At 35.1% G+C, this 27030-nt stretch overlaps 1 protein-coding gene across 1 annotated transcript in view; it reads left to right on the top strand.

The window, feature by feature from the left end:
* LOC129000190 (piwi-like protein Siwi) overlaps positions 1 to 27030 on the top strand; it is a 42075-nt gene that overhangs the window by 2169 nt on the left and 12876 nt on the right. Inside the window, exons 2-10 of the mRNA XM_054427139.1 lie at positions 9652 to 9785; positions 11152 to 11281; positions 15357 to 15458; positions 16068 to 16297; positions 17268 to 17453; positions 17958 to 18128; positions 18425 to 18577; positions 19857 to 20138; positions 22276 to 22453. Of these exons, the coding sequence (XP_054283114.1) occupies positions 9654 to 9785; positions 11152 to 11281; positions 15357 to 15458; positions 16068 to 16297; positions 17268 to 17453; positions 17958 to 18128; positions 18425 to 18577; positions 19857 to 20138; positions 22276 to 22453 (1564 nt within the window). The 5' untranslated portion in view covers positions 9652 to 9653. The remainder of the gene's footprint in view (positions 1 to 9651; positions 9786 to 11151; positions 11282 to 15356; positions 15459 to 16067; positions 16298 to 17267; positions 17454 to 17957; positions 18129 to 18424; positions 18578 to 19856; positions 20139 to 22275; positions 22454 to 27030) is intronic.

Below are 27030 nucleotides of genomic sequence, written 5' to 3'. Positions count from 1 at the left end.
TCGCTCCTTGAGGCACTGTGGGATGTTCTTCGACAAATTCTCCTCCAGCTGATGTAGAAGGTAAGTTAAGCTTTAGCTCTTCAATTGGCTTCTCTCTTGTAGAAGTTGGTTGTTCTTCTACAACTTCTCCTCCAGCAGATGTAGGCCTAGAGGGTAAGGCAAGATCTAGGCCTAGATCATCAATTGATTCCTCTTCCTCTCTTGTAGGACATGAAGGTATATTTACAATTTGAAACATTCTTGCTACAGAAGTTACAGGTTCTTTGGCAGTATTCTCTTGAGGTCCAGAGGTTTGTAGCTTAGCAGCGTCCTTTGCCTTTTTCCAAACAACATAAAGGTCCTGTGATGTGTCTTCGCCCATCCAAACGGGTGTGAATTTGCTGTAAGTTTCTTTGAACTGAACCAGTGTCTCTTTATTGATGAGAGATTCTAACACATTTACAAACTTATCATACTCGTGCGTTTCTTCAACAGGAACAGGAAGATTTTTTCTGGCATCTTTGGTCTTGTTTGCTGGTGTTTCAGAATGTAAAATGTCAGTTTTCGTGTAGTCTATGGCATCTGGGTTCCATGGACTCAGACCACATTTTTTAAATCCGTTTTCAATAGTTTCCTTTTTCAGAGTCTCATCCATAACTTGTTTCAGTATTGGTGCAAAATTAAACTTAGTTAGTTGCTGTGAGTTGTTTCGAGATTTCCTCCAATCATGCACAGCCCGTGCCCAATTTTGCTTCACTGGCTTGAATACAGCCACGTCTAAAGGCTGCACAATGTGGGTTGCATTCGGACATAATGCTACAATTATAATTTTGTGCTCATTGCAGAACTTGCTAAGATGATATGTAATATGTGATGAGTGGCCATCTAAGAACAAAATAATGGGCAGCTCAATTTCATTGTCTAGCAACCACTTGTAGAATATATTTAGCCTACTATATATTCGTAAAAAACCTCCGCTGTCATCCAGCCCTTATCAGATTTAGCTAGTGACCAGTCTTCTGGTACAGTGACCCGTAGGCCCTGTGGCAATCTTTGGCCAGGGAAAATTACCAACGTTGGTGCAACAGCACCATCAGCACTTACATTTGTCAATACAGTTAGGCTCTCCTTTTCAGAACCACTAACTATTTCAGCAACGTTTTTTTGGCCTTTTATGCCTAAAACTTTTTCAGATTTTGGACAAAGCATAAAGGCGCTTTCATCCGCGTTGAAGAGCCTTGATGGCTGGGAAAGAACCTCTTTACACCCTTCTGATTCCAAAAATTCCTCAACTTCTAAAAACCATTTCCTTATGTTGGCCTCAGTCACATTGGCTCTGACAGAGCTCAACTTTTCGACAGTTCTTTCTGCAATTGTTGGATGGCGCTTCAAAAATAAATGCAGCCATTTCCGTCCAGGAATTCCATTTCTAAATTTGTTGGGGATATTTAAGTCGTTAACTATTTGACCGACAGATTTAAGCAGATCGCATTTCCAAACTGGAAACCCCCTTACCGCGAGTGCCTTAATCCAGTTGGCAATCATTTCTTCGGATTCTACTCCAAACACAGGCGAAGGCCCCATTTTACGGCCCAAAGGAGTTTTGCCCTTAACCTTGTTTTCTAATGTTGATCTAGGGACATTAAACCTTTTGCTTGCTGAAAACGCACTGTCCCCTTTGTTAACTGCTTCTATGGCCAATTGCATTTGATGCTCGGTGTAGAGGAACTTGGGCCTCTTCTTAGGGGGCGGAGTCATCTTATTCTCGATAGGTATCTGCAAAAATAAAAAATCATGTAGGCCTATTGCAGTCTATTAATGAATAGTAGGTAGGCATTATTATAATTTATAAGGTTTCCAATTTTTGTATAGCTTATTAAGATAGACTTAGCTAACCATTGTACAGGCCTAAATTGGTATTTTTATTAAGATGCCAATTACTAGTTTTGGTTTATTCCATTAATTGGCAGTTTGTGCTATACACTGGAACGTAACCTCAATACTACCTTGCTGTGTTCCAGTAACTGTCACTTTAAGTTAACCCCCAAAAAACTAAAGGTTATGTCATAGGTAACCACTCAAACTAAAGAGAATTTTCTGAGGATTCCAGAGATACAATCAGTTTTATCATAAGACTACAACCATAGATAAATCATACTCCCTAAGTAGATTTGTCATCCTTATGGAACAGCTGAAGCTAATTTTATTGTTTGTTCTGTACGTCCAACTGTAGAGGTTATGTTTTGTTTACAATTTTTTTCTTGTTATTTCAGTCATTTAAAACATAATTTAACTAAATAAAACGATTTAATCATAAACAAGAACTGGTCTCCTAGTTATATAACCAAATAGTAAAGCACAAATCATGAAAATAACCCTAAAATAATAGAAACAAAATTTTGTCTACCCCAGCGATCAGTGTGGACGTACATGAACTAGACACAAAAAACAAGCTTCAAAATTTACAATGGGATGAGGAGTCTACTTGTGTTGCTTAGTCTATGCTACAACTAATGAAGATGCATTTGGATAAAGAGAACACTCACCTCAGTTCAATTCTATAATGAAGGTTGAAAAACTTGGCCTCCCAAACTTTTACAGCAGATTCCCTCCAAAATATGATGAATAAATGGTTCCTGCTTCTGGAGAAGAAGAATAACAAGGAAAAAAAGTATTTAGCAACCATCAGAGGTTGACCAGCCAATCACATTGCTTAATTTTGCCATATTACCTACTCTGTGCCAATCACTTGCCCATGCCATTCACTTACCCTTGATGTAAATTATCAGCCAGATTCCTAGCTATGGTTAGGCTATGCATTCTTAGCTAAACGCTACGTACTGAAATCTGTTTTTTGCCCATAACTTATTTATTTGCAACTTCCTTATATTATTATTTATTTGTAATCCTCATAAAATTTAGAACAAAGTGGCTATTTTCAAATATTTACAGGCCTATAATTTATACAATTTCATTGAGCGCGAACTTATTTTTTTTTTTTTAATTTTCCAAAATATTTTTTTTTTACCTAAACAATTTTTTTGAAACAAATGTTCCTTATGTTTTATGTATAATATTGAAGCCCATGATTTTCCCAACAAAATTGTATATAGAACAGTAGAATTAACATTGTTTTAAGCTTCTCAGATCGGTTTTAATAAAACCTTGCAAATGCGCCAAAAATAGGCGGACATTAAGGCCTAAACTATGGACACTCGGAGGGTTAATCAACTCAGATGAGAATAATATATATCCTACCATTCGAAAGATCACATTCTGAACTTTCATTTTATTACATAAACAAACCCTGTAGCAGGTATATAACAATGTCACGACGATTAGAAATCAAATGAATTTTTGGCGTGGCACGACTTTTGCAGCCGACACTTGGGAACTGGCAAAACGCGTCTTGTTTGGCATTACCCTGCTCGGGTAATTTTCGTCGTGGGATGTTGCGGGTGGTACCACTGAATAGCCATTGGTTTTATCTTCATTGTGGTAGTAATATTTAGAACGAAATATTGATTGCACAACTGGTACGATTTTATGTAAACAGCTGTTTTCGAAATTTTTAACAAATGGCCAATGGTCGTCAGGTGACGATGTGGAAAATACGAATTACATACAGTGTAATTTATTATTACTAGTCATTTAGTACCTATGTCATTTTGAAGAGGAAGAAATATAGATTCAGATAGTGGCAGCCCTGTACTCAGGGCTATTTCTGTATGCTCGCATGTAGACGACGGAAGTGAGTCATTACTGCTACAGTCTGTCAGTTGTCTTGTATTCGCCATTGTTTGTTTGTGTTGTTGCCGGTAATAGTGTTCGTTCTCGTGTTATCCGCGATTTATTACTAAATACGTTATTAGTTCGTAGTGTTAGTGTTAGTGAAGTTTGTGTGTGTGTATAACAGTAATCTTCATGCATAAATATTACTGTGTGTGAAATAGTGTTCATAAAAGGTTGTATTTTGTTAGCATCATTTCCTAAAATGACGATTCTGACATTCAGAGATTGTTGTACAAGACGGACATTAGCTCGCCATGCTATATTTAATTGTAGTGATTTCAATCAATTAGGCATACTTTTAAAACTCGCCAATCTTAAATTCACTTAGTAGGCCTATAAACATTCCATCTTGTATAACCTGATGCTATGAAAAAAAGGTAAAAAAATATTTAAAGGGTGAGAGGCAAAACAACATTCAAAACACATTTCTAGCTTCGTTTTAAATGTAGCCTAATTCACGGGAAATTACTATTTGGAAATTCAAACCCGGTCTTAAAACCTTTTGATTAGTGGGGTTTTAGTATTCAAAATAACTAGGGGAAACCCGTCGAAATCGACGGTTACTTTCAAGGCTTACGTTAATTCATTCATCTAACTGCGATGAATTGGGTGAAATATACATATTTTGAGCATTTAACATTGTTCAAAGAGTAAGTGTAAAAACAATAACAATATTGCGTTAGTTGCCAAATTTGGTTGTTCATTCAATGATTAAAATATTTCCTATCCTGTACGTCATCGGAGTTATTATTAGTATGTTATATGGTATCTCTTCCTTTGGTAGAACCTTTAAATAGTATTTAAATCGTATTGGTGGATCTTTTGTAGCTAAACACTTCCGTGATTTCATCAGTGTTTGAGAAAAAATATATGTTTGTTGAGAAGACACGTTCTAACTTCAAAGGGAGGTATATCCGTTACAGTGTAAGTTTGATTTTCCTTCGTCACGTCGCGTCAGTTCATATCGTACTTCTGTGCCAATGAATGAACCCTCTAGCATAGTTTTGAGAAATTGACTGTGGGGTTACTGATAAAGCTGGACATGGGGGATGTCAGTTAGTTGTCTCGGGCCTCGGCCTTATCAATAACATAAAGTTGTCAATATAATCTCTATAATGAGATTTAAAATATAATGAGTGCATCTCCCAACTCCCAAGTGCTTTGTAATGTAATGAACAACATTTTGTGAATGTTAAAACTTAAAAGCTTTGAGTTACTTTTAAATTATACAGGGTGAGTTTTAAATGAGTTCCCCCCCTACTTTTTTCTACATTTCTTAAGACATCAACTCCGGACCACGTCAGATCATTGTAGAGTAGTAAGTACTTCATTTTGACTGGGTATAATTTTTTGGCCGCCATCTTGGATCCGCCATATTGGATACAAAGTTTTTTTTCAAATGTAAAGGTAGGGTTGTGACCCATCGTTTCAAACTACATTTTTATGCTGAATACGATGCTGCAATCCGTTTTTAAAAATCTTGATCCATTCTTAAGTTATGAGAACTTTTTATAACATTATTTTTAGCCCATTTTAACATTGAGCATTTAGAAACTAAGAACATAATCGCAAAATAGTGCTAGAAAAAGATTTATGTATATTATGTGGTGTATACTTATCTTTATCTAGGTAGCACTATTTTGCGATTATGTTCTTAGTTTCTAAATGCACAATGTTAAAATGGGCTAAAAATAATGTTATAAAAAGTTCTCATAACTTAAGAATGGATCAAGATTTTTAAAAACGAATTGCAGCATCGTATTCAGCATAAAAATCTAGTTGAAAACAATGGGTCACAACCCTACCTTTACATTTGAAAAAAAAACTTTGTATCCAATATGGCGGATCCAAGATGGCGGCCAAAAATTTATACCCAGTCAAAATGAAGTACTTACTACTCTACAATGATCTGACGTGGTCCGGAGTTGATATATTAAGAAATGTAGAAAAAAGTAGGAGGGGAACTCATTTAAAACTCACCCTGTATCTATACATTATGAAAAATTGAAATTGTTTAGTCTTAAACCCTCCAAATATTTGCCAAAACAACCTTGGTAAGTTTGGCTAAGATATGTTCAACCGTTATTGAGTGATGATGAAAAATGTATGCATTGAAGCTGATCCCACAGAGATTTGTTTAGCTCCGCCCAATATATTTCTTTGCAATAACAGTAACTATTCATATCAGCGCTTATTAGTTGCTCCAGTAGTTAGAAACTTCATTCAGACACTCCTTAAACACTTTATAGCTGTTAAAACCCTTAAAACGAATTCCGTGATTTATAGTGAGTGTAGCAACAATGGTACAGGAGTTGTGTATTCAACAGAATTCAGTAATTTATAGATCAGCACAATCTGTCGGAGACCACATCAACTATGGCAATTTTGGTAAAGAAACTGGCTACAAATTTAACATGGGGATGGAATGTCTAGTTGTATTAATAGTCAAAGGTATTACGTTAGATTTGGAAGCATCAATTAATATTACAGTATTAAAGTTATTAAACTAAGAATCACAAGATAACCCGTTGCTCAAAATTGACTTTGAATTAAAAAAATAAAGAACACATACAAAAGGTATCAATATATCATTTGTGGTGTCTTTATTTACAACATTGTTAATTTCACCATTTCCTGAATTACTGACCCACTTCCAATTATTTTATCTGGTGACTCAGTAATATATGGACTAAGATAATTTTGACGCAACGACACATCACCTAGCCTCTGGGAGAAATTACAAAGTGGCGCATTTTTGTTGTTTATTTGAATTTCTTTATGCTTGACCCACTGCGTGAATGATTTTACACAGTTTTCTACAATAATGGTCTGCGATGAATGTGGAAGAACTTGCAGTGTTAGTCAAAGGTCACAGCAAGGCAAAGTAAAACTGATGAACCAACTCCAAATACATATGTCATGGAACTTAAATTGTAGATCCTGTTCAAGGTACTCTCCTTAAATGCGGAATTGAATTGCAAAATTTTATCCAAATAATTTCCGGGTCTAAGTATTGTAGCTCTGTCTTTGTATAGCGAGTTTCCCATAGATTCCTGCAGGTATGCTGAATTCCATAAATAATAAGGTAAAGGAACCTTTTCTTCATGACAACAAAGAATAAAAAATGTGACTTGTCTTTTCTTGCATTAAATGTTGAGCCACCACAATGTAAACATTCAACTTTTATTTGTCCGAGGTTTTATGTAGCACCAAGGCGGTCTAGTAGGCCTATGGGTCGCCGGAAGACGGCCCCCCGGACAACTACCCCCCCCCCCCCCAAGGTCAGAGATCGAGGGGGCAGTTTTCCAGTCACGGACACTTAAGTTTCATTGTCATACTGTTCTAAACTAACCTAACTGACTAAACTAACCTAACTCTGTTGCCCAGCTTGTAACTGAGGTCCTAAACGCTTTCGAGGCAAATGAATCTCTGGCTCTGGCTCTCGCGGACCTAAGCAAAGCTTTCGACTGCGTCCCTCATGCCCTGCTTGTCGAAAAACTGAAAGCTTACGGAGTCTGTGGTGAGGTGCTTTCCACCTTCGCATCCTACCTGGCAGGTAGGAAACAAATCCTCACCCTGAATGGAGTCAACTCTTCCCCCCAACCCGTCAACCATGGAGTGCCCCAAGGTTCGGTCATTGGACCGGTTCTCTTCTTGGTCTTGATTAACGACCTAGGTGTGCAGGGAGACATACTTCTATTTGCAGACGATACCACCTTTTCTGCAAGAGGCAAAACACCTGACTTGGCCCAGGAATCGGTAACAGGACAATTTGTTATGGCCAAACAGTGGTTCCTTGACAATAAGCTGAGCTTAAACGAAGATAAGACACAAGAAATTGTATGTAGCCTCAGTTTAAGCCAATCATCAACTTCTCCGGAAGTTAAGTTACTGGGTTTTACCCTGGATGCTAAATTAAGCTGGAACAGTCACACGGCTAACATCTGCCTAAAATTAGCAAAAGTAACACGTCTCCTCAGGTGCCTAAAGCCTCTAATATCTAAGGAGCACCTATTAATGATCTATTATGCACTGTTTCACAGTCATGTTATGTATGGGCTTCAGCTGTGGGGACACGCATCGGGATGCAAAAATATCCTACTAGAGCAGAAAAAAGCCTTGAGAATCATAGACTCGGCTGGTTTTCTCGACCACTGCAAACCTATATTTGCAAAACTCGAAGTCTGCACTGTGTTTAGCCAGTACATTCTGCTTAGCCTGCTTTATGTCAGGGAAAACCTACCTTTACTAACTATGAGAGGGGACCTGCACCCATATAACACCCGAGGGAGGGAAAAGATTGATATCCCTTTTTGTAGGCTGAGTAGAAAGAAGGAATGCTTCCCAGTCCTGGCAATAAAACTTTTCAACACGCTCCCAACTAGTGTGAGAAATCTGGAGGTCGGGAAGTTCAAGACTCGGGTAGAGCGATGGTTGAGGAAAAATCCTTTCTACTCCATTGAGGAATATTATAAAGCAGATACCAAAAATATATAAGGCCTAGCTCGGTAAAGACCTGCCGCCAAACACACAACCCAAAATATGTAAATAGTGTACAGTTTTTAAAAAGTTTATATTTGTTGTACAGTCCTAAATATTAGTTTTAAAAGTATTACTGACGCCATCTATCCAGTGTCACTGGTCAAAGATGAAGGAAAGAAGTATGAAGTAAGTAAGTAAGTATGAAGTAACCTAACCAACCAAACAATTCTGTATGCCATTCTCCACATGCGTTTTCTATTATCAATTGGAATTACTCGAATTAAAATTAAAATTACATAGCATCACATTTTGCCAGGGAAGTAGTATTCCAGTCGTGGACACTGCTACCATATTGGTTAGTAGGCAGATTTTGTGAATTCACATTTCAACTAGGGGGTGGTTTTCCGGGGGGTAGTATTCCCCATCCCCAGGCCTACAAGTACTAACTGCTATGTATCCGTCAAATGTTCCATTGGGAGAGTGATGCAAGCGGTCACCTTCGCGGTCACTCTCCAGCCACTCACAATTCTTCGTCTTATGGGTGGTATTTAATTTTAAACTGAAATCTACAAAAAAAAAAAAAAAAAAAAAAACAGAGTTAACCAAACAACAGAATAAAACACTAGGCCTACAGAGTAAAAACAAAAAAAAAAACTATTCACATTGTTAAATAAATCTTGCTAGGAAATACTTTACAGTAATTACTAAACCAAGGGAGATATTAAAATACAAAAATAATTCCGCCTTTTCTCTAGAAGTAATAAGTCCTGCAGTCTGTGATAAACCCTATAAACTATTTCTAAACCATAAACATATGTTTAGTTGTAAACAAAGTAAATTCAGTTTGATCCAATGATGACTGATAGCGCAACTGTTCCGTAACTTAAAGCCCTTAACTGTTCTTAAGCGATGCCCTTTCATAATATTATAAGACGTATTTCCACATCTATGAAAAATAGGCCTACCTTTAATTTGAGACATCAAACATTAAAATCTGTCCAGCCGTTATGACTGTGAAAAAAAACTGTGTATTAATATATACTAGGTGAAACCCATTGAAAGAAATTAACGGTTGCTGTAAAGGCTTACAACAATTCTTCTAACTGCAATAAAAAGAGTGAAATTATGAAACTACAATTTTTCCACTGAAAGTCTTTTACTAAACCGTGTTTTGTGTTATTCTGTAACTTTTCTATCAAGATGAAAAAAAGGAAACAAGTGTAGTTTATTTAATTTTTAATGCAAGTTCGACTTAGAAATGATGATTTTATAATTCCAAAAGCACCAGCACTTAATTTTATTATGTTTTTAGGGATTTTGAGTTATCCGACCTTAGCTTGGTCTCATTGGGGTCAGTTAAGTGTGGGTCTTCTGTAAACAATTGTGTTATATTTTCAGCTATGGCAGATCGAGCGGCAGCCCGAGGGGGGCGTGCCCGAGGACGGGCAAAGACTCCAACTCAACAGGCTCCACCGGCACCTCAACCAGCCCATGCTGGCCCTCCCCCAGGGATGGCCCCCAGACCAGCACAAGTAAGATACTGCAGCCAAACTCCAAATCATTCTAAATGTTATTAGAGTTTTGTTTCACTTGAATATCAAATAAACTTTTTGTGTGGTATTTTAATTACTAGGACTATGAGGTTGTGGTTTGTTTGTTTGAAAATACACTATTTAAAAAAACTTAAGAGGCAAGCTTTTCAACTTTTTTTCAATAAAATAAATTATAACATAATAGGCCTAATTTATGCATATAAATTTATTACATTAAATATAAGTATTATGAATTATGAATATTTTTAAATATTGAGTAAACGGTTTTAAAAAATTTGTCAATAGGCCTTTAACAATTATAAACTAAATGTTGTGGAAAAATTGCTTTTACTCAAACAAGAACGAGCATGATTGAACTGACTGAACTGATCGACATGTTCGTTTGCCCAGTAATTGGGTGCGAAGAAGTAAATGGGACTGTTCATAAATGCATGACTTAGCGTTGTGGTTGGTTGGTTGGTTAATTACTTACCCAGCTGCCGTCGAGGGATGCTCCATGAAGTCCAGTAGCCGGTGTCGGGTAAACAAGCCGGCTGGAGTAGTAGGGGTAGCGGCCCAATGGGACTGTTCACATAGAACCAGTGAACAGCATACGTTGTGTGCTTCTAGTTCAGTTGTTTTGTGTTTGACTTTAGGTTATTTGTGCACAAGTTTTGATCATGTTGCAAAAAGTCACTGAAAAGAATATAAAAAACCGCCAACTCCATTTTTTTTACACTTAAAAGGATGACCCAATGCACTCGATTCTTCCATCTTCTTCTTTTCAACCGTCTATACAAAAGTAGCATTGCAGTTGATCTATTGCGTTCCATTTCTATCCCTATAACAAAATGACACAAGTTTCACAATCTGGAGTACAACTGAATACACCTAAAAATACACTACGGTATTAGTTTCCTTGTAGCAGCAAACCTTTGCTATTTATATATATTTAATTGAAAATCAATTCAGACAAACAGAAATTCTTTTGGTAGGCCAGTTTGCTGCGGCGGGGGTATTTTGCTTGTTTGTGCATATTTATTTTGATCAAATATGCCATTTTTTTAAAATTTTGTACTTAGCTAAATTTTAATAAAATAACACATTTATAAAAAAACAGTTTATTACCAATGGTACCCTACCTGTAGCAACATACTTAGGTAGGCCTACTCATCAAACCTCATGTAATTTAAATAAATTCAAGTGAAAATCATATCAGGCAAATGAAAATTGGCTTAGTACGCAGGTTTGCTGCGGCGGGGATCATGAACCATCCTTGTACATACTCAATGCTTGAAGTAATCTTCTGGTCAGTAGATCATATTGAATTCATTTTTAACAGTTACATTACATGTATACATTGCAGGGACCTTCTGCATCCGGAAGGGCAACCCACCGGGGTGCAGGAAGACCAGCAGAGGATCCTAACCTAGTTCAACGTCTAGGGCAAATGGCCCTAGCTGAGGGAGGGAATGGTAACGGCGGTAACGGAAACGGTAAGTTTAACAGTTATACTTTGAATACTTAAATCTGAATTGGGGACCATATAAAGAAAGGTATATTTTAGGGATGGACGAGATTGGATTTTTAGTTCGAGACGAGACGAGATTTTTTATTTCTCATAAAATTTCGAGACAGGATTTCCCTTCTCATAAACAACGGGAAATGCACGTTCGGAATTTTTACCTGATTTTGTAACATTGTTAGATGACTGTTTAAATACAAAAATAATAATAGGCAAGAATATTTACAATCTTTTATTAAAAAACATCAGCATAACATTTTTTTATTAATCACGCCTATTTTATAAAAAATGCCTACGATTAGGAAACATAGTGATATCAGTTAGGATAGAGTTAAACTTATCCTAAAATAAAATAAATTATAAAATAAAATATTAATTTTTATAAAGTAGTTACTTTTTTTATAGTAATAAAACATTCCTCACACTGCTAACACTTAACAAAACTTCTCAAATGTTATTAAAATAATTAAAGTAATATTTACATTTGAAGAATTAATTAAATAAGAACGCCTTCCCAAAGGAAACGCAACTACAACACGCTCCTGTATTGCGGGTATTGCATTGACTTTCTGCAGGCGTTTAATTTTTTTTTTTGTCTCGATAAAAATCTCGGCCAAAAAGAAATCTTGTCTCCTGTAACGAGATTTAAAATTTCCCGAAATTTCGAGACTTGACCATCCCTAGTATTTAAGTCAAGTAGGCTTATGAATGTAGTGTAGGACGAGTGGCGCGATCTTGTAGTCTTGTTACTAGGGCCGACATTTTCCTTAGACAGGGCTGTTAATGAATAACCCATACAGCCAATGGCAACGAGTTTACTGCAGATAGTGATTTATAGTGGAACAGTTTATAGTGGAATCTGAACCACATTTTGCCTTGTATATTACGATTTGTCTTAATTATCAGGATATTACTGCAGATAGTATATTAAGATGTTTTCTCTGCTTCATCTAGGGAAGGTATTGGAGAACAAAATTGTAAATGCAAAAAGAGTTATTTATGAATCATGGCTGGCACTATAAGGAAAATAATGATTTAATGTTAAGATAAACCCCAAACAATATCAGCAACTAATTACTTAATCACTAGGCTACCGGTACTTCAGCTTAAATCATTCAAAAACTCTGAAACTATCGCAATATCTATCTCTATTGATTCAAAACCTAATACATTCAGATTCAAGCACTCATATTATTTTGTAGTTCTCTAAATCATACCAATCAATCCCTCTAAGTACTTATGTAATTCCTTTATATTTTAATAAAATACTAGTGTATATGTTGCTCGAAATCGAGCAATTGCAAAGAAGTAAAGTAGTTATTTAAAAACAAATAACATTTTAAAAACGAATAAAAGTCGTAATTTCCTACCAGTTTTATAGACTCAACTCATAGATTACGTAGGCCTACCTAACAGTTCCATATAATCAACATTTCTTGTATATATTTGATCATTTTTCAAAAGCCGATCTGGTTTTTTTAGTGTATTCTACAAATGTTTCCCACTTATAGCCAAATTGGTTGTCCATGTCAATCATCGTCAATGATAATGTAGTATGCATTGTACCATTGTTGCCAGTACGTTTAAAAATTTCAGTAGATTTTTTTATAGCGATAACATTTTGTTTACATTACTTAAGAACTGCCTGATTTTCTGCATAACCTCTCTTTCACAATTTTATTTGCTTTTCAATTGGCATTAATTTGGCTAGTTACTGTTATAACGCAAGTTATATTTACCTGAAAAAATGCAGAATTAAAAGGCCTAATGTTGTTCAGATGGTTTTTTGTTTCCCTTAAATGTGAATAATGTGAATCATTTAATTAAAGTTTTACTAAGGTTTCTTGAATGTAGTCATATTGTATTTTAAAATCGAAAACATATTTAATGTCCTTGCCGTTAATTCAGCCTTAGAGGGGTTTCCTTTGCCAATCATGATAAAGTTAAGTCTGTGTTTCCTACGAAATAAAAATAGTAGCACTTTGGCTAACATCCTTGTTAATTGTTTGTGGGAATCTTCATATCGTAGGTGTTCTTCATTAAATGTAGGATGATAATGATAGTAAATGTTTTTTTGTGGCGTTCTATGACATTTGTGGCGTGGATAACATGGGAACTTTAAAAGCCACTGGGGCAGAGTACAAGGGACTTTTTTCAAAAATGCAAAGTCAGTTACACGCACTTCCCAATGAGACGTCAATGGATAAAATCGGTTAAGAAATAGCAGAGGAGTTCAACCGACAAATTTCACTTTGGCGTATTAATTAGGGGGATTTGGTATCCCTCCCTATTTAAACAGTAGACCCATATGAGAATATTTTATGAAGCTTTCCTACGTGCTTTTCCCATCTATAAACATCAATAAAGTGACGAGCGAACCAGACTATATAACTACCAGACACCTTAACTTGTTAAACCCTCTAATCGTCCAACAAAATCACCTTTGGCGTCAAGCTGTTTTTGGTTGATTTGTACGATTTTATTAAAGACTACCTAGAGCCTATTTAAATGTGAGAAACTATATGTTGTTTTATACCATTTGGTTCATGGGCTACAAGTAACAAAAAGTACTAGTACTTACTACTCAGTACCTAGCAACTGTCAACAACCAACAAACATTGAATAAGTTTTCAGCTGTGCTACGATCGCTACATACAGATTAGTGTCTCGATACAATGGGTGTTACTGGATTTAGAGTGCATTTAACAAAATACTACGTGATTGGTTGCGCGATGGCTGGCCGCTGCATGGATGAGTGGGCGAAAACATTAAAATTTAGTTTCATCTAAATGAGAGGCATATACTGAGTCCAGCAGATAACAGCACTAAACAATACTGGAGGGATAAAGCAGGGATGAACCCCCGGATACACCCTTAAAAAATACCGAAAAAGCGGTCAAGCACAATTTTGAGGTTAATCTATCACGATTCATACAATAAATATATTTTTTGTTGCTTAACATTTTCAAGAAACTTGAATATTGTTCCATTTAATTTATTAATTTGAGGCCCATTTTATGCCAAATATTTTTGTTTTTAATTTGCGCTGATATTTAAAAAAATAAAGAAGCTTTTTAACATCTAGTAAATGGTAAAAAAAAAAAAACAAAAAAAAAGGTTTTACACACAGGTGGCTGCCAAACAAGTTATGAGGGTAAATATTTTTTTAAATACTTTCATGACATTTCTACTGATAACAGTTAAAATTTTGTAAAAGTTTCCTGTAGGTCTTGAAAATCTTGAAATGGATTGACACGATTAGGTTCCTTCCACAATGCTACCGTACATTCATTATTGCTATTTTATTACATGTCATTTAGATCCAAGCCTAAACCCTACACAACAATGAATTTGCTTAACAATCCCTAGCACCGATAAAATTGTTGGATCTAAAAACAAATTATACCAGATTGAAGTAGAAAACTGGTACAATAAGCGGCAAGCAAAACAATCTTACAGCAGTGCTTAGCCTTGCTTTGGAACAATAGTTTGTAAAAGACATATCTTATCCTAACTATGACATGGTGTCTACTGTCTACTATCGGGGAAAACTGGGAAATACCGGGAATTTTATATTTTCTTGAATTAACCTGGAAAACTCCAGGGAGTAATCCAAACCTCCCGGTATCTAAAGCCCGGTCATGGAAAACGTCAATTAACCAAAAGGCCAGTCACGGATGTTGCCGCAGTCACAAAAGATGATTACCAGTGTCATAGCAACTGCGGGAGACGATTACCCGTGTCGCCCAGTCTGCAAAATATGTTAACAGGTATTGTCACAATCGCTGAAAATTATAAAAATTTTACTAAATATAAAAGTGGCGTAATTAAGGTCAATCTAGGGTTCTAGTATTCTTAATATGATTCTTGATTCTTAATATTCAGGAATTTGTCTTGAAATCTCTTGGAATACTCCTTAAATTCTTCAAACCAGATTTAGTAGCCTGGTTTTAAATGCCAAAACCACCCTAAATAATATGGTTATCCTTAATATTCACTTATTATGTTGTTTAACTTAACCAAATATTGTTATTTTGTTGTTACAGGCAATGGAGCCCCCCCAGTTGGAAGGGGCAACATGCGAGGAAAGCGCCAAATTTTCACTAATAATGTTGTGACACGACCTGAAAATCTGACTTCCAAAAAAGGTAGATATACAACTTAAATCTGCTTAACTTGAGCAATTATGAGGCTGAGTAAAGAGCCATTGTGAAGTTCTTGTCTAGTTTCAGAACTGCTGTTGTAAACAGTTCAAATATTGCTCGGGTAAATACAATTTAGGCCAAGTAAATTACCCTGCACGCTTTGCCTCTATGTATTTACTAAGTGGTAGAATAAGCAAGTTCAGAAAATTGGGCAAGTAGCTGTCCTCAAAAAGGCTACTTGACTCATCAATGATTTTGTACTGAGTGTAAAAGTACAATACATGCTTGACATGAAAAACAAAGTGTATGGAGTTGTTTCTGAGTCAGCTTGTTTGCTAGATTCCAAAAACATGTGTTTCTTGGGTATTGAATGTCCTGTAAGTAAAAGGGCTTATTTAGAGTTCAGCTTACTTAGTAATTTTACTTAATTAGGCTAATGCAACCCTTTTCAAAACAACACCTTGCTTAAAACAAGTTTATCGTTTAACATGTGAGGTCATATTTTTTTATTTTGGGAAATGAAATTAGGTTTTTTAAAATTTGTAGATGGTATGATATTTTTCTGTAGGCCTACCTGGTTCCCTTGTGATACAAAGATTTGTCTGGTTTTAGGAACTAGCGGACAGCCTGTCAGATTGCAGGCCAACTACTTCAGTTTGGTTAACAAACCAGACTGGTGCCTCTACCAGTACCGTGTGGATTTTAAGCCAGAAATCGATGCCTCGTTTGAACGCAAGAAATTATTGAGGGTACAAAACCAGAACATCGGAGGACAGTATATATTCGACGGTACTGTCATGTACGCTAGTCATAGGATTGGCAATTTGATTAAAGTCGGAGATGTAAGTATTGCTTTCTCTGTATGTTTTATAAACTTGTATACATTTTCTAATAATAATATCAAGGTGGTTTCAAAGTCAAACTCTAGAGATTTATTTTGTATAGTTAATTATGTCTGGTTAACACGTTGACTGCTGACTACATCAATTGTCAATTGATGTGGTCGGGCCACGAGCGCTCCCATCGGTCTATGTTAATTGATTTAGTTGTGCCAGCCATCCCAGCACACTTATTATCGTCAGCTCAGCCATTGCCGGGGAACGTTATAATTGTTGCTAGTCTGTAGCTTCTTAGAATGTGAGATTTTGGTACTAAAATTTTCTGTAAAATCTAAATCTTGTATGACAATGCTTTTGTCCCACTTATGGGGATATTCTCTCTTCAAGCCACATTACACAGATTACAAAGATCTGGGACTTCAGATCCAGTCAGTGCCACTACTTTTGGGTGTTTCAGTGAACTACGTCCTTCTTGGGGTAACCTAGTACAATCACCGCTGCTCTTTTGTTATTCGTGAGATTGAAGTATTTGAATGCGAATTCATTGCTGTTTCGGTGCCGGGCCTCCTTGCCATTATCGAGAGCCTGTTTGAATATGCTGCACTCTACATGTTAAAAAGAAATTAGTAATAGTATATTTTGGAATTACCGATTCTTGGACCTTGATAATGACTACTGAGAACCAATTTTACAATACTATCAGCAGCAACAAACCAGCTGGACCCATGAGTTGGAAGTAAATAATTAGTGATAATTTTGATAGTGAAATGTGTATAACAACTTTTGTAAGGGAGCTGTTTTAAGTTGTGACATTCTTAAAAAATGTTCTCTTAGATCAATTTTTAAAATAATCTAGTTTTAATAATAATGCTTAAAATGTAGAATTTGTATTTTTTTATGGAACAGAGACCTTATGGCATTGTACCTTTTGTACGGAGCCCAAAGCTGTATGTCTTCAATCTTTTGTCGGCAGGAGGTGGAGTTTTTCTCAGAACGAGAGAGTGATGGTTCTCAAGTGCAAATCGTAATAAGACTAGTTGGTGACTTGGTCAGTGGTGACAGTCACTATTTGCAGTTCTTTAACATACTGACAAGGAAGTGCTTAAAACTTCTAGATCTTCAGCTCATTCAGCGTGACTACTATGACCCCAAAGCCAAGGTTTGTTGCATTGTTCAAGAAATGTTCTGGTTTGTATCATATACAGTTTGTAATCTTTTATATAAAAGCTCACCACAATGTGATACCTACATTGTCATTCTTCTACGTCTTGTCTTATTTTAATAAATTACAAAGGAATTTTGACTATCCCGGGTAATGGGGGGGGAGGGGGGGGAGACAATGGATAATTGAAAATCAGGGTTAATCCAACATGCGGTAATTATGTATCACAAATTGTTAAAAACATCTAAATCTATATTAATGGCCATTAATGTGACGATTAATTTGTCCTGTTATATTAAGGTCCCTCTTTATATTGAGGAAGAACCTAGATATAAATAGTGACCATTTACCAGCTCGGGAATTACTTTTGTAATTATTTGTTCATGCGTTATATGTACAATAAAGCTTTTTCTCTTCTTCTCGTATTTTTGCTATGGTGTTATATTACATATCTCAAGAAAAAGCATGAAAAACTAAAAATTGCATTTATTTCCATTTCAGGTTGATATACCCGAGTATTACCTTGAGCTGTGGCCGGGTTACAAGACCACTATAAGGCAGCATGAACGAGAGGTTTTGATGTGCGCAGAAATCACACACAAGGTTATGAGAACCGACACGTGCATGGATCTGCTGAGCTCCATCGCACGAGAAAATCCTCGGGATTTCAAAGTAAGTACATGTCTATTATACAGTGTCCCTGATAAAAATATCACTATTCTGTTTACAGAAAGTTATTTTATGTTTTTCAATATAATTAAACAATCTATTTGTATAAATTAATGCCAGGTTTTTCTAAAAGTAGTTTCTTTTCTCGTATACAACCATTAACATTGTTATACGATTTTGTTTCACAGCAAGCTTTGATAAAATATAGTAGTTAGTTACAATGCATAATAGGTTTAATTTACATTAAAAGTTTTAGTATTTTAGATTATTAGTTGCTTATTGTTCTTGTTTGTTTTCAGTCTGAGTTTACTAAAGCGGTTGTGGGTACAGTTGTCCTAACCGATTATAACAACAAGACGTATGTTATAACCGACGTGGATTGGGCACAAAGCCCTGTTTCCACTTTTGACAAAAGCGGAACTCAAGTATCCTACATGAATTACTACAAAGAAGTAAGTTATTTTTAATTTTGTAAAAAAAAATAAAATGTGTGAATCCATCTATTGTGCCATTCAGATACAAGCTTGTTTCAAGTACAGTAGACAGCTAGCTGTAGATAAGCTATATGTGTGGATAACTACTCTTAGGCTATATACCCCCAATAATAATCAATTCTAGGAAATTAATTTAAAGGGAATTGCCCGTATGATAATTCGTTTCTGAAAGTTTTAAATTTAGATTGTTAGAGAATGTTATTATTAAAACATCAATATGTAATACAAAACTGTGCCCTTAGTGTGTGAGAACTTGTAACTTGATAAAACTCTGACGCAGGAATATTTTTGCTTAATTTATCAATGTGTTCAGGCCTATTTTTAAGCGATTCCGTTTTATGCCTTTATGTATTTCAACTTGATAAGTCCGTATTTAATGCCTTTGCCAATAGAAGACTATGTCACAGTTAGCAGGCTGAGAAAAGTGCCACTATAAGCTTGTGTGACAATAAGAGTTCAAAGGTTAGATTCTACAAACTACTATAGATTAAACTGGCTGTTTTTGCACCTTCTCCTCCTAGGATAGGCTACTAGGTTTTAGCCCAGATCTGTTTTACACACAACTTCAGGCTAGTCCTAGAGGAGCGTGACACTATCCCATGGATAAACGCCATTAGTGATTGGCGGGATTTGAACCTGGGACTTAGGGCTCTGAAACCCTACACTCTACCACTATACCAGCTTGCTCCCCAATTTACTCCCTTTCTGTCAGGTGCACTGTAGTGGTTGTGCTTTGTTAACAAGTTTCTTGTTATTTCAGTAATTTGAATCCTTGTTTAACCAAATAAAACGATCTGATAATAAACAATAACTCACCCTCCAGTTTTATAACTAAACAGTAAAGCACACATTATTAGATTAACCTTTAATTAATAGAAACAAAATGCTGTCTACACTAGTGATCAGTGTCACCAACATAAATTAGACATGAAAAAGAAGTTTCAAAATTTACAATGGGATAAGTAGTCTACTTGTGTTGGATAGCCTATGGTTGTACTGACTCAGCAATAGGTTAAACACTAATATTTGTTTGGGCTGTTGATAGTCTACCTCCACTGGAACTCTCCTCTTTCTGTAACATCATACTTTCTAAGCCTTTTTTCTGAGTTCAACGATACAATACTAAAATGTCATAGTAGCCACCAGCAAATCAATTTGTTACATACATCAGTTTGTTACATACATCAATTTGTATAATAACATTTTTGAAAAAAAAAATACTTGTAATTTCTTTCAGCGATACAATATCCAGATAAGAAGCCCACAAAACCAACCGCTTCTCGTCTCCAAAAACAAGGGAAGAGACAGACGAGCCGCGGAGCTGAAGGGCGCCGGTGCTGGGGGAGACCCCTCCGTTGTGTTGCTGATACCCGAGCTGTGTCGGATGACAGGGTTAACAGATAACATGCGTTCTAACTTTCAATTAATGAAAGTAATGTCACAACATACGCGCATCGGTCCTAAGGAAAGGATTGACCGTCTTCTCGTAATGAACAGGCGGCTGAGTGGAGAGGAGCGGGTAAGAAGTCATTTCAAAATAATTTACATAATAATACTGTGTGTTAATAATCTAAATCACTATGTGTAACTCAAGTTTTCATTCCAATACATATCAGTAAAAAAATACGCTGCTTGATTTTTAGTTTTCAATTTCCAGATTATTAGGTATGTACCCTAATATTTTTATGTATTATAATATTCTATGTCTTATAATATTCCCTAATATTCTATACAGGGTGAGTTTTAATTGTCCCCCCCCCCAAATTTTTTTCTACATTATTTTTAATATCAATCCCAGACCACTTCCAAACATTGTTGGGTAGTAAGTACTTCATTTTGACAAGGTGGTCTTTTCCGGCCGCCATCTTGGATCCGCCATATTGGATGCAAAATATTTTTTTCAAATGTAAAGGTAAAGGTGGGGTTGTGGTTGTGACCCATTATTTCAAAAAAGATTTTTACCCTGATTACAATGCCACAAACCGTTTAAAAAAATCTTGATTCATTCAAAAGTTATGAGGGCTTTTTAAAACTTCATTTTCAGCCCATTTTAACATTACGCACTTACAAACTAAGACCATAATCTCAAAGTAGTGCTATATAAAGATAAGTATACACTACCAGTCATTGTCAACATATTTTCTCTTCGTTATGATTGATGTATTTTTTTGGCCGCCATCTTGGATCTGCCATTTTGAAATGTGACATATTATTTTAAATATGAAGGGTGTGTTGTGACCCATCATTTCGAACTACTTTTTTAAGCTATACTCAATGCCGCAATCATTTTAGCGAATTTCCCTATAGGGAAGTAGCTATTACCGTAGGTCTCATGGTAAGACCTGGGCGCGGGACCGATTTGCTTTTTCATTTTGATGTCCCTAGAGGCCAAAAACACTAATCGTTCAAATTCATATATCTATATATATATATTTATATATGTGTCCGTTAGCGCGATAACTCGAGCAAAAATGATCCGATTTCGATGAAATTTGGTATAAACGTGTAAACCTACGTTTATTCGAACGAGTTCGCGAACCAGCATGATCGGACTATGGGAACGGGGGTTTACGGGGGGTATTATGGGGTAAAAATGGGGTTTTCCCATTTTTGACCCTAAAAATAAAAAATTTTGCAATTTCTTTTTAAACCGTTTTGTAGAGCTTAAAAAAATAAATAATTTAGTATATTGAAGCGCTGTTGTATGCCTAACGGTCACGGAGAAAATTAAAAAATAGTGTAATTTAAAATTCCCATGTTATTCTTATGGAGAAAATGAAAATTGTTGTAGTTTACTTGTTTATGGATATATATTGATAAAATTTGGCAATTTTATTTATTTCATCCTATACTATTGACATATAGTAAAAAAAAACCTTTTTACCTTTCCCGTAGCAGCAAACCTAAGCACTCGTTAAATCTAATGTTATTTAAATAGGGGATAAAAATATGTCTTATTTATGGAAATATTTGAGCAAAAATGTAATAAGACGAGTTGAAATTCGCTTAGTCTGCAGGTTTGCTGCGGCGGGGTTTTTTTTTTGTTATCAAGTTTTATTTATGAGATATTGCATTTTTTTGGTTAAAAATGTGAATATTTCAAAATCAAAATATGAAAATGAAAAACGGATCATGGAATTGAGTTCAGCTTAAAAAAGTAATCCAAAATGATGGGTCACAACAACACCCCCTTCTACCACCTTCCTTCACTAGCCTTCTGTTTTTTTTTTTTTTTTTTTATTATTTATTCAGTAGAACTATGTCCAGTCTCTGATGTAGCTTAAATTGGGTAATTGCTTGAATTTTATGTTATAAAAGTTCTTGTTAATTCCTTACAATTTTGTTGTACTACCCTAATATACTTAAAGCTAAATTTTGTTTCCTAAGATCATGTTATTTGAACTGATATGGGATTATAATTTTAACAGCTTTGTTCAATAGTAAATTTTCCAAAAATTAAGGATTTTATGATCTAAAAATTGTACAAATGAGAATTTTTTACTCATCATACCACTTAAACATATAGTTGCTGTACTTTACTGACAGTTATTTTATTATATTTTACCATAACAATAACAAAATGTAAAAAATTTTGTAAAACTGAACATTTTTGTAGTTAAACTTCAATAATAATTAATAATGTAAAATTATTTCAGGTTCAAAGAGAGTTCCGGGAATGGAACCTTAGACTGGCCAACCAGCTTGTAGAGATCCCAGGTCGGGTTTTGCCTGCGGAGGGAATAGTCCTGGGTAACAATATGACCGTCCCTTCTGGGGACGAGTGCGACTGGACCAGACATCTGCGGTCCAATCCCATGTTTTCAATGCCACCTGGTATGTAATACACTTGAATTACCCTCTCTTCCTGGTTGTGAGTGAGCTGTGAGTTTTGTAAACTTAAAAAAACCCAGTGTGATGTGCTTTGTTACCGCTTGATCCGTTAAACCAGCAGTAATATAATAATTAATTTATACACTAGTGAACCTTTTGGTCGAATTCGAGCAATTGCTAAGTATTACAGATTACAGGCGTTATTTTAAGACAAAAAACATTCATAATTTCTGATGACTTTAAAAGATTTGACTCAAAGATCATGGAAATGCTCAAGATTTACATAAAATATCGATATAATCAACATTTCTTATATCTTTATCATTTTTCAAAAGCTGATATTGTTTTTAGTGTTTTCTACGAATAGCCTTACTCATAGCCGCATTAGGTTGTCTATAATAACGATTATAAATTCTAAAAAATAAAACAACATTATTTCTAGCTTTTCCGAGGCTCTGTCTCCTTGGTGGTGTTCTATGACTTTCCTATGTTTCCATAGTTTGCAAATCGATCGGATCTTTCAATGATTACTAAGAAATTCAGCACAGTGTTAAATCAGTTTTCATTTTCGGGCTCTCGCTTTTTCCATTGTAATATTTACGCCAACCCAAATTAAAATAGTTATATTTTATTTCAACCATATACTATTATAAAGAAGAGGTGGTGTCTGTGTGTGTGTGTGTGTGCTTTCGTGCTGCATAAGCTGTGGGGACATGAGTGTGAATGTGACCAGACTGTGTGGACCTGGTCGCTTATGTGGACATCACACACGTCCACACAATTTTCACAGGAAATACATTAACTGTGTGGACTTGGTGATGTCTGACTAGTGGCGCTCCTACAGACTTTTTGGTGAACAAGGAAAGCTGCTGGCGGCTACCATCGATATATAACTGGCGGCTACTAGCAATGGGACTTGAGTGTTTGGCTTTCCAATCTCCTGATATAGAATATTCCTTGTACAACATTTAATAATAAATTAATAACCCATCAACTATTTAAATAATTCTTACAGTTTGGTTAAACATAGAATAATTATCATTTATAATATATTTATTTATTTATATTAATAAAACTTTTTTAACTTTTTATTCCACCTAATATTTTTTTCATAGTTATTTATTTCACTTTGGTATTTATTCTTGTGATTCCATTTAGCTCATATTTTCACTCCATCTTCTCTCATTTATTTATTTTTTCTATTTGATGAAATAGAATTAGATCAAAAGGTTAGTTTAATTTATTCAGTTTGTTTCACATTTATGTTTTTCTTCTCCATTAAATATTTGTGTACAATTTTTTTAAATACTTTGTTAGAATAAATATATAATTCATTCATTCATTCATAATAAATATAATGAGTGTGTGATATAATAAATAATTATCACATTTAAATGAAGTAAAAAAAAAAACAATTTGTAAGGTCCATTTGCAACAATTTGCAAGTGAATACACAGTGCTGGCCAGACTTTACAGTTTTAACCAGTTTTATCACTTTTTCTTTTTTTTATAATTTGATTAACATGACTAGTTTTGACTATTGTGATTTTGCCAGTATTTTAAAGAATCTTTTGACATACCACAATGTTAATACATTGGTTATGTGGTTGCATACAATGACCTGACGAAGTTCTAAGGAACGAAACTAGTCGTCATACCAGCAACTGTGGTTGGATGAAGTAGTCCTTTTATATTATTGATCAAACTTGTGTGTGTAATAGAAGCAAGTGAATTACTACAGCCACTATTTTACAACAATTAGAACAAATAACAGAAGCCATTGGATTCATCCTTTTTGTCGTGAACGTGATGCAGGTGAACGTTTTCGTACGTTTTACAAAACATCAGGAGACATGAGACAACGTTGTTTTATACTATCGTATGTCAGTCCAGTCATTCGATGAGCTTCTTCAGATCATGAGGCCTTGGATAACAAAAATAGACACGCATTTTAGGATTGCTATTCTATTCTATCAGAATATTATTATGCCTGTTTGTCCCACAGTGATAGCTGGCCGTGAACATTTTCAATAAACTTATCAACATCAAACATTTCTAGTAGATTCTAAACAACCGCACAACGCAACAAGATAGTGTGCACGAACCCCCGAGACTGAACGAGTTTTCGGTCTTTGTGTGGTCGTACTAAGATGATTGATTAAATGCACTAAGTTAGATTTCAGCTGTGACAAAATTAGTACAGTTTTTATCCCTGTCTTATTACATTCTTCCATTACAAGTACCATCATTAATTAAATGGCCATCATTAATTATTAATTGTCTTTACTTTCTGGTTAATTGCGTCCTTAAGTACGGGGTTTGTGAGTGTAGATGCAAAGTTTGAGAACGCCTCACAGAAGAAACTTACACACGCTAAAATCTGGTGATCTAGGGGCCACGACATAAATATTGGGAAGGTGAAATAAACCATTCTAGAATAGAAATATGATAAATTTCATGAAAATTGAATCCTTATGGGCGATGAATCTTGTTAAATTAACACTTACAAGGTTTAATGTTTATCTAACGTTGTTGTCTCACCGTGACATAAAAAAGAGCTTAATCAACAATTATGAACCACAGCTTGACACAGCAGGGCCATCCGACGGGGGGGGGGGGGGGCAACCGGGGCAAGTTGACCCGGGCGCCGCAGCAAATTTAGTTTTTGGTCTTGTAGGTTTGCATGAATTGTAAAGGTTATCAGATTATGGTGTTAATAAATACGAATCTGAAAAATGAGGCTGTAGTTAAAAATTATTTTGTAACACTATAGGTGTAATCAAAATGTAAACGTAATGTAGTATGAAGCTAACATATGCAAATGCGACTAGTACTGGGGGGGAGGGGGCACCGCGACTACATTTTCCCCAGGCGCTGACAACCTTAGGGCTTTCTGTTCAGAGACAAAGTCAGTTGGTGTCATAGATTAAGTCAAAACCAAATACAGCAAAGTGTTTAATTTATATATTATTAATATATAGAATACTCAATTAATATTAATTAATAAATCAATATTGTAAAATTTTAATACGAAATTAATATTATAAAATATTTATATCAAATTATACAATATTAACATATAATATTAAATTATATTAGTAATATGGAACCAACTCGATTGTATCACTTAAAAAAATATCGATAGTTCTCCAGTAATATCTTTATGAAGACATAAGTATTTTGTCCTGATATTTTTATCTGACGAGAAACTGTATTTCTTACTTATTAAATATTTTTTACTATGAATTAATACATGAATATTGTTATTTCATATGCTACATAGCAGTTCGGATGTGACTAATATACAACAATTTGTTAATAAAGAAGAGTGGAGACATAACCTAAATATACTGTCAAAATGTAACCAGTGAAATTCCCAAACTGTGTGGACATTAACACCTTTAAGCGAAAAAACACTCGATTGTGTCAACATTTGCATTATCTGTGTGGACATGTGTACTAGCATTTGCATTACCTGTGGGGACATGATCGACTCTTGCATTAACTGTGGGGACGTCCACACAATTTTTATGATTTTTTTTACTACATTTAGACCAATAAACAAGGAGTGTTCTTATATTCTTTTATATATATATATATGATATTTTTTTCAGCCGTGTGCCTTGATGTCCACATAGTTTGGTTAAAAACCCATGTCCACACAAGTATAGGGATGGCGTGTATGTGTGTGTGTGTGTGTGTGTGTGTGTGTGTTTGTATGAGCTAATCTCAAAAACTACTGAACCTATTGGGCTCAAATTGCACACACATGAAGCTACAGTTCCGAGGATACATATAGAACTATTCCCGCTTCAATATTGTCCTAGGGCTATGCCCCGTGGGCTTTCAAAAATCGGAGGTGAGAGATTTCAAAGTAAATTTTGATTGATGGTATCCATGACAACAAAGAACAAACCTACAAAGTTTAAAAATGTAAACAAGCAGTACTAACTGTCAAATTAATTTTGATTTCACAATTCCATACAGCTGGTTCAAACATTCATTTAAATACTGCATGAATATTAGAACAGAGAGGGTAAGGATCATATTTAAAATAATGATGTCACTATCCTGAATGTAAACATTATTTAACATTACTTAAATGGAGCTGTCAAACCATACGCTAATGTCATTTCATTATAATAGGATTCTTTCAGTTACATAATTTGTTTATTTTTATAATCTATTATCATTGATAGCTATTATACTGAGTCTGTTCTAATATTTGTGATATGCTGTAATATATTTTACAGTGAATATTTCATTGAAAAAGAAATAGGCCTAATTCATGGATAAAGGAAATAATAAATAATAAATAATATTAACTTCTTTCTACATCAATTGCAATTCCATAATACCCCCACCGCAGCACACCTGCAGCCTATTTTCAAATCTAATTCAATTCATTTTACTAAATCTAATTCAATAAAATTAGGTTTAACGAGTATCTAGCTACAGGGAGGGATACGAAGGGTGATTTTAGGAAAATACTATTAGCTTAGTATAGAATAAATAAATTTGCCAAATTTGATAAAAATATATCCAAAAGGAATTAAAGAATTTTGCCAGCTGTTTCAACT

This window comes from Macrosteles quadrilineatus, unplaced genomic scaffold (genome assembly GCF_028750875.1).
Source record: "Macrosteles quadrilineatus isolate MER2022 unplaced genomic scaffold, UCM_ALF_1.0 Scaffold_8__2_contigs__length_117827958, whole genome shotgun sequence".
NCBI lineage: Eukaryota > Metazoa > Arthropoda > Insecta > Hemiptera > Cicadellidae > Macrosteles > Macrosteles quadrilineatus.
This window is presented reverse-complemented; position numbering and strand designations above follow the sequence as displayed.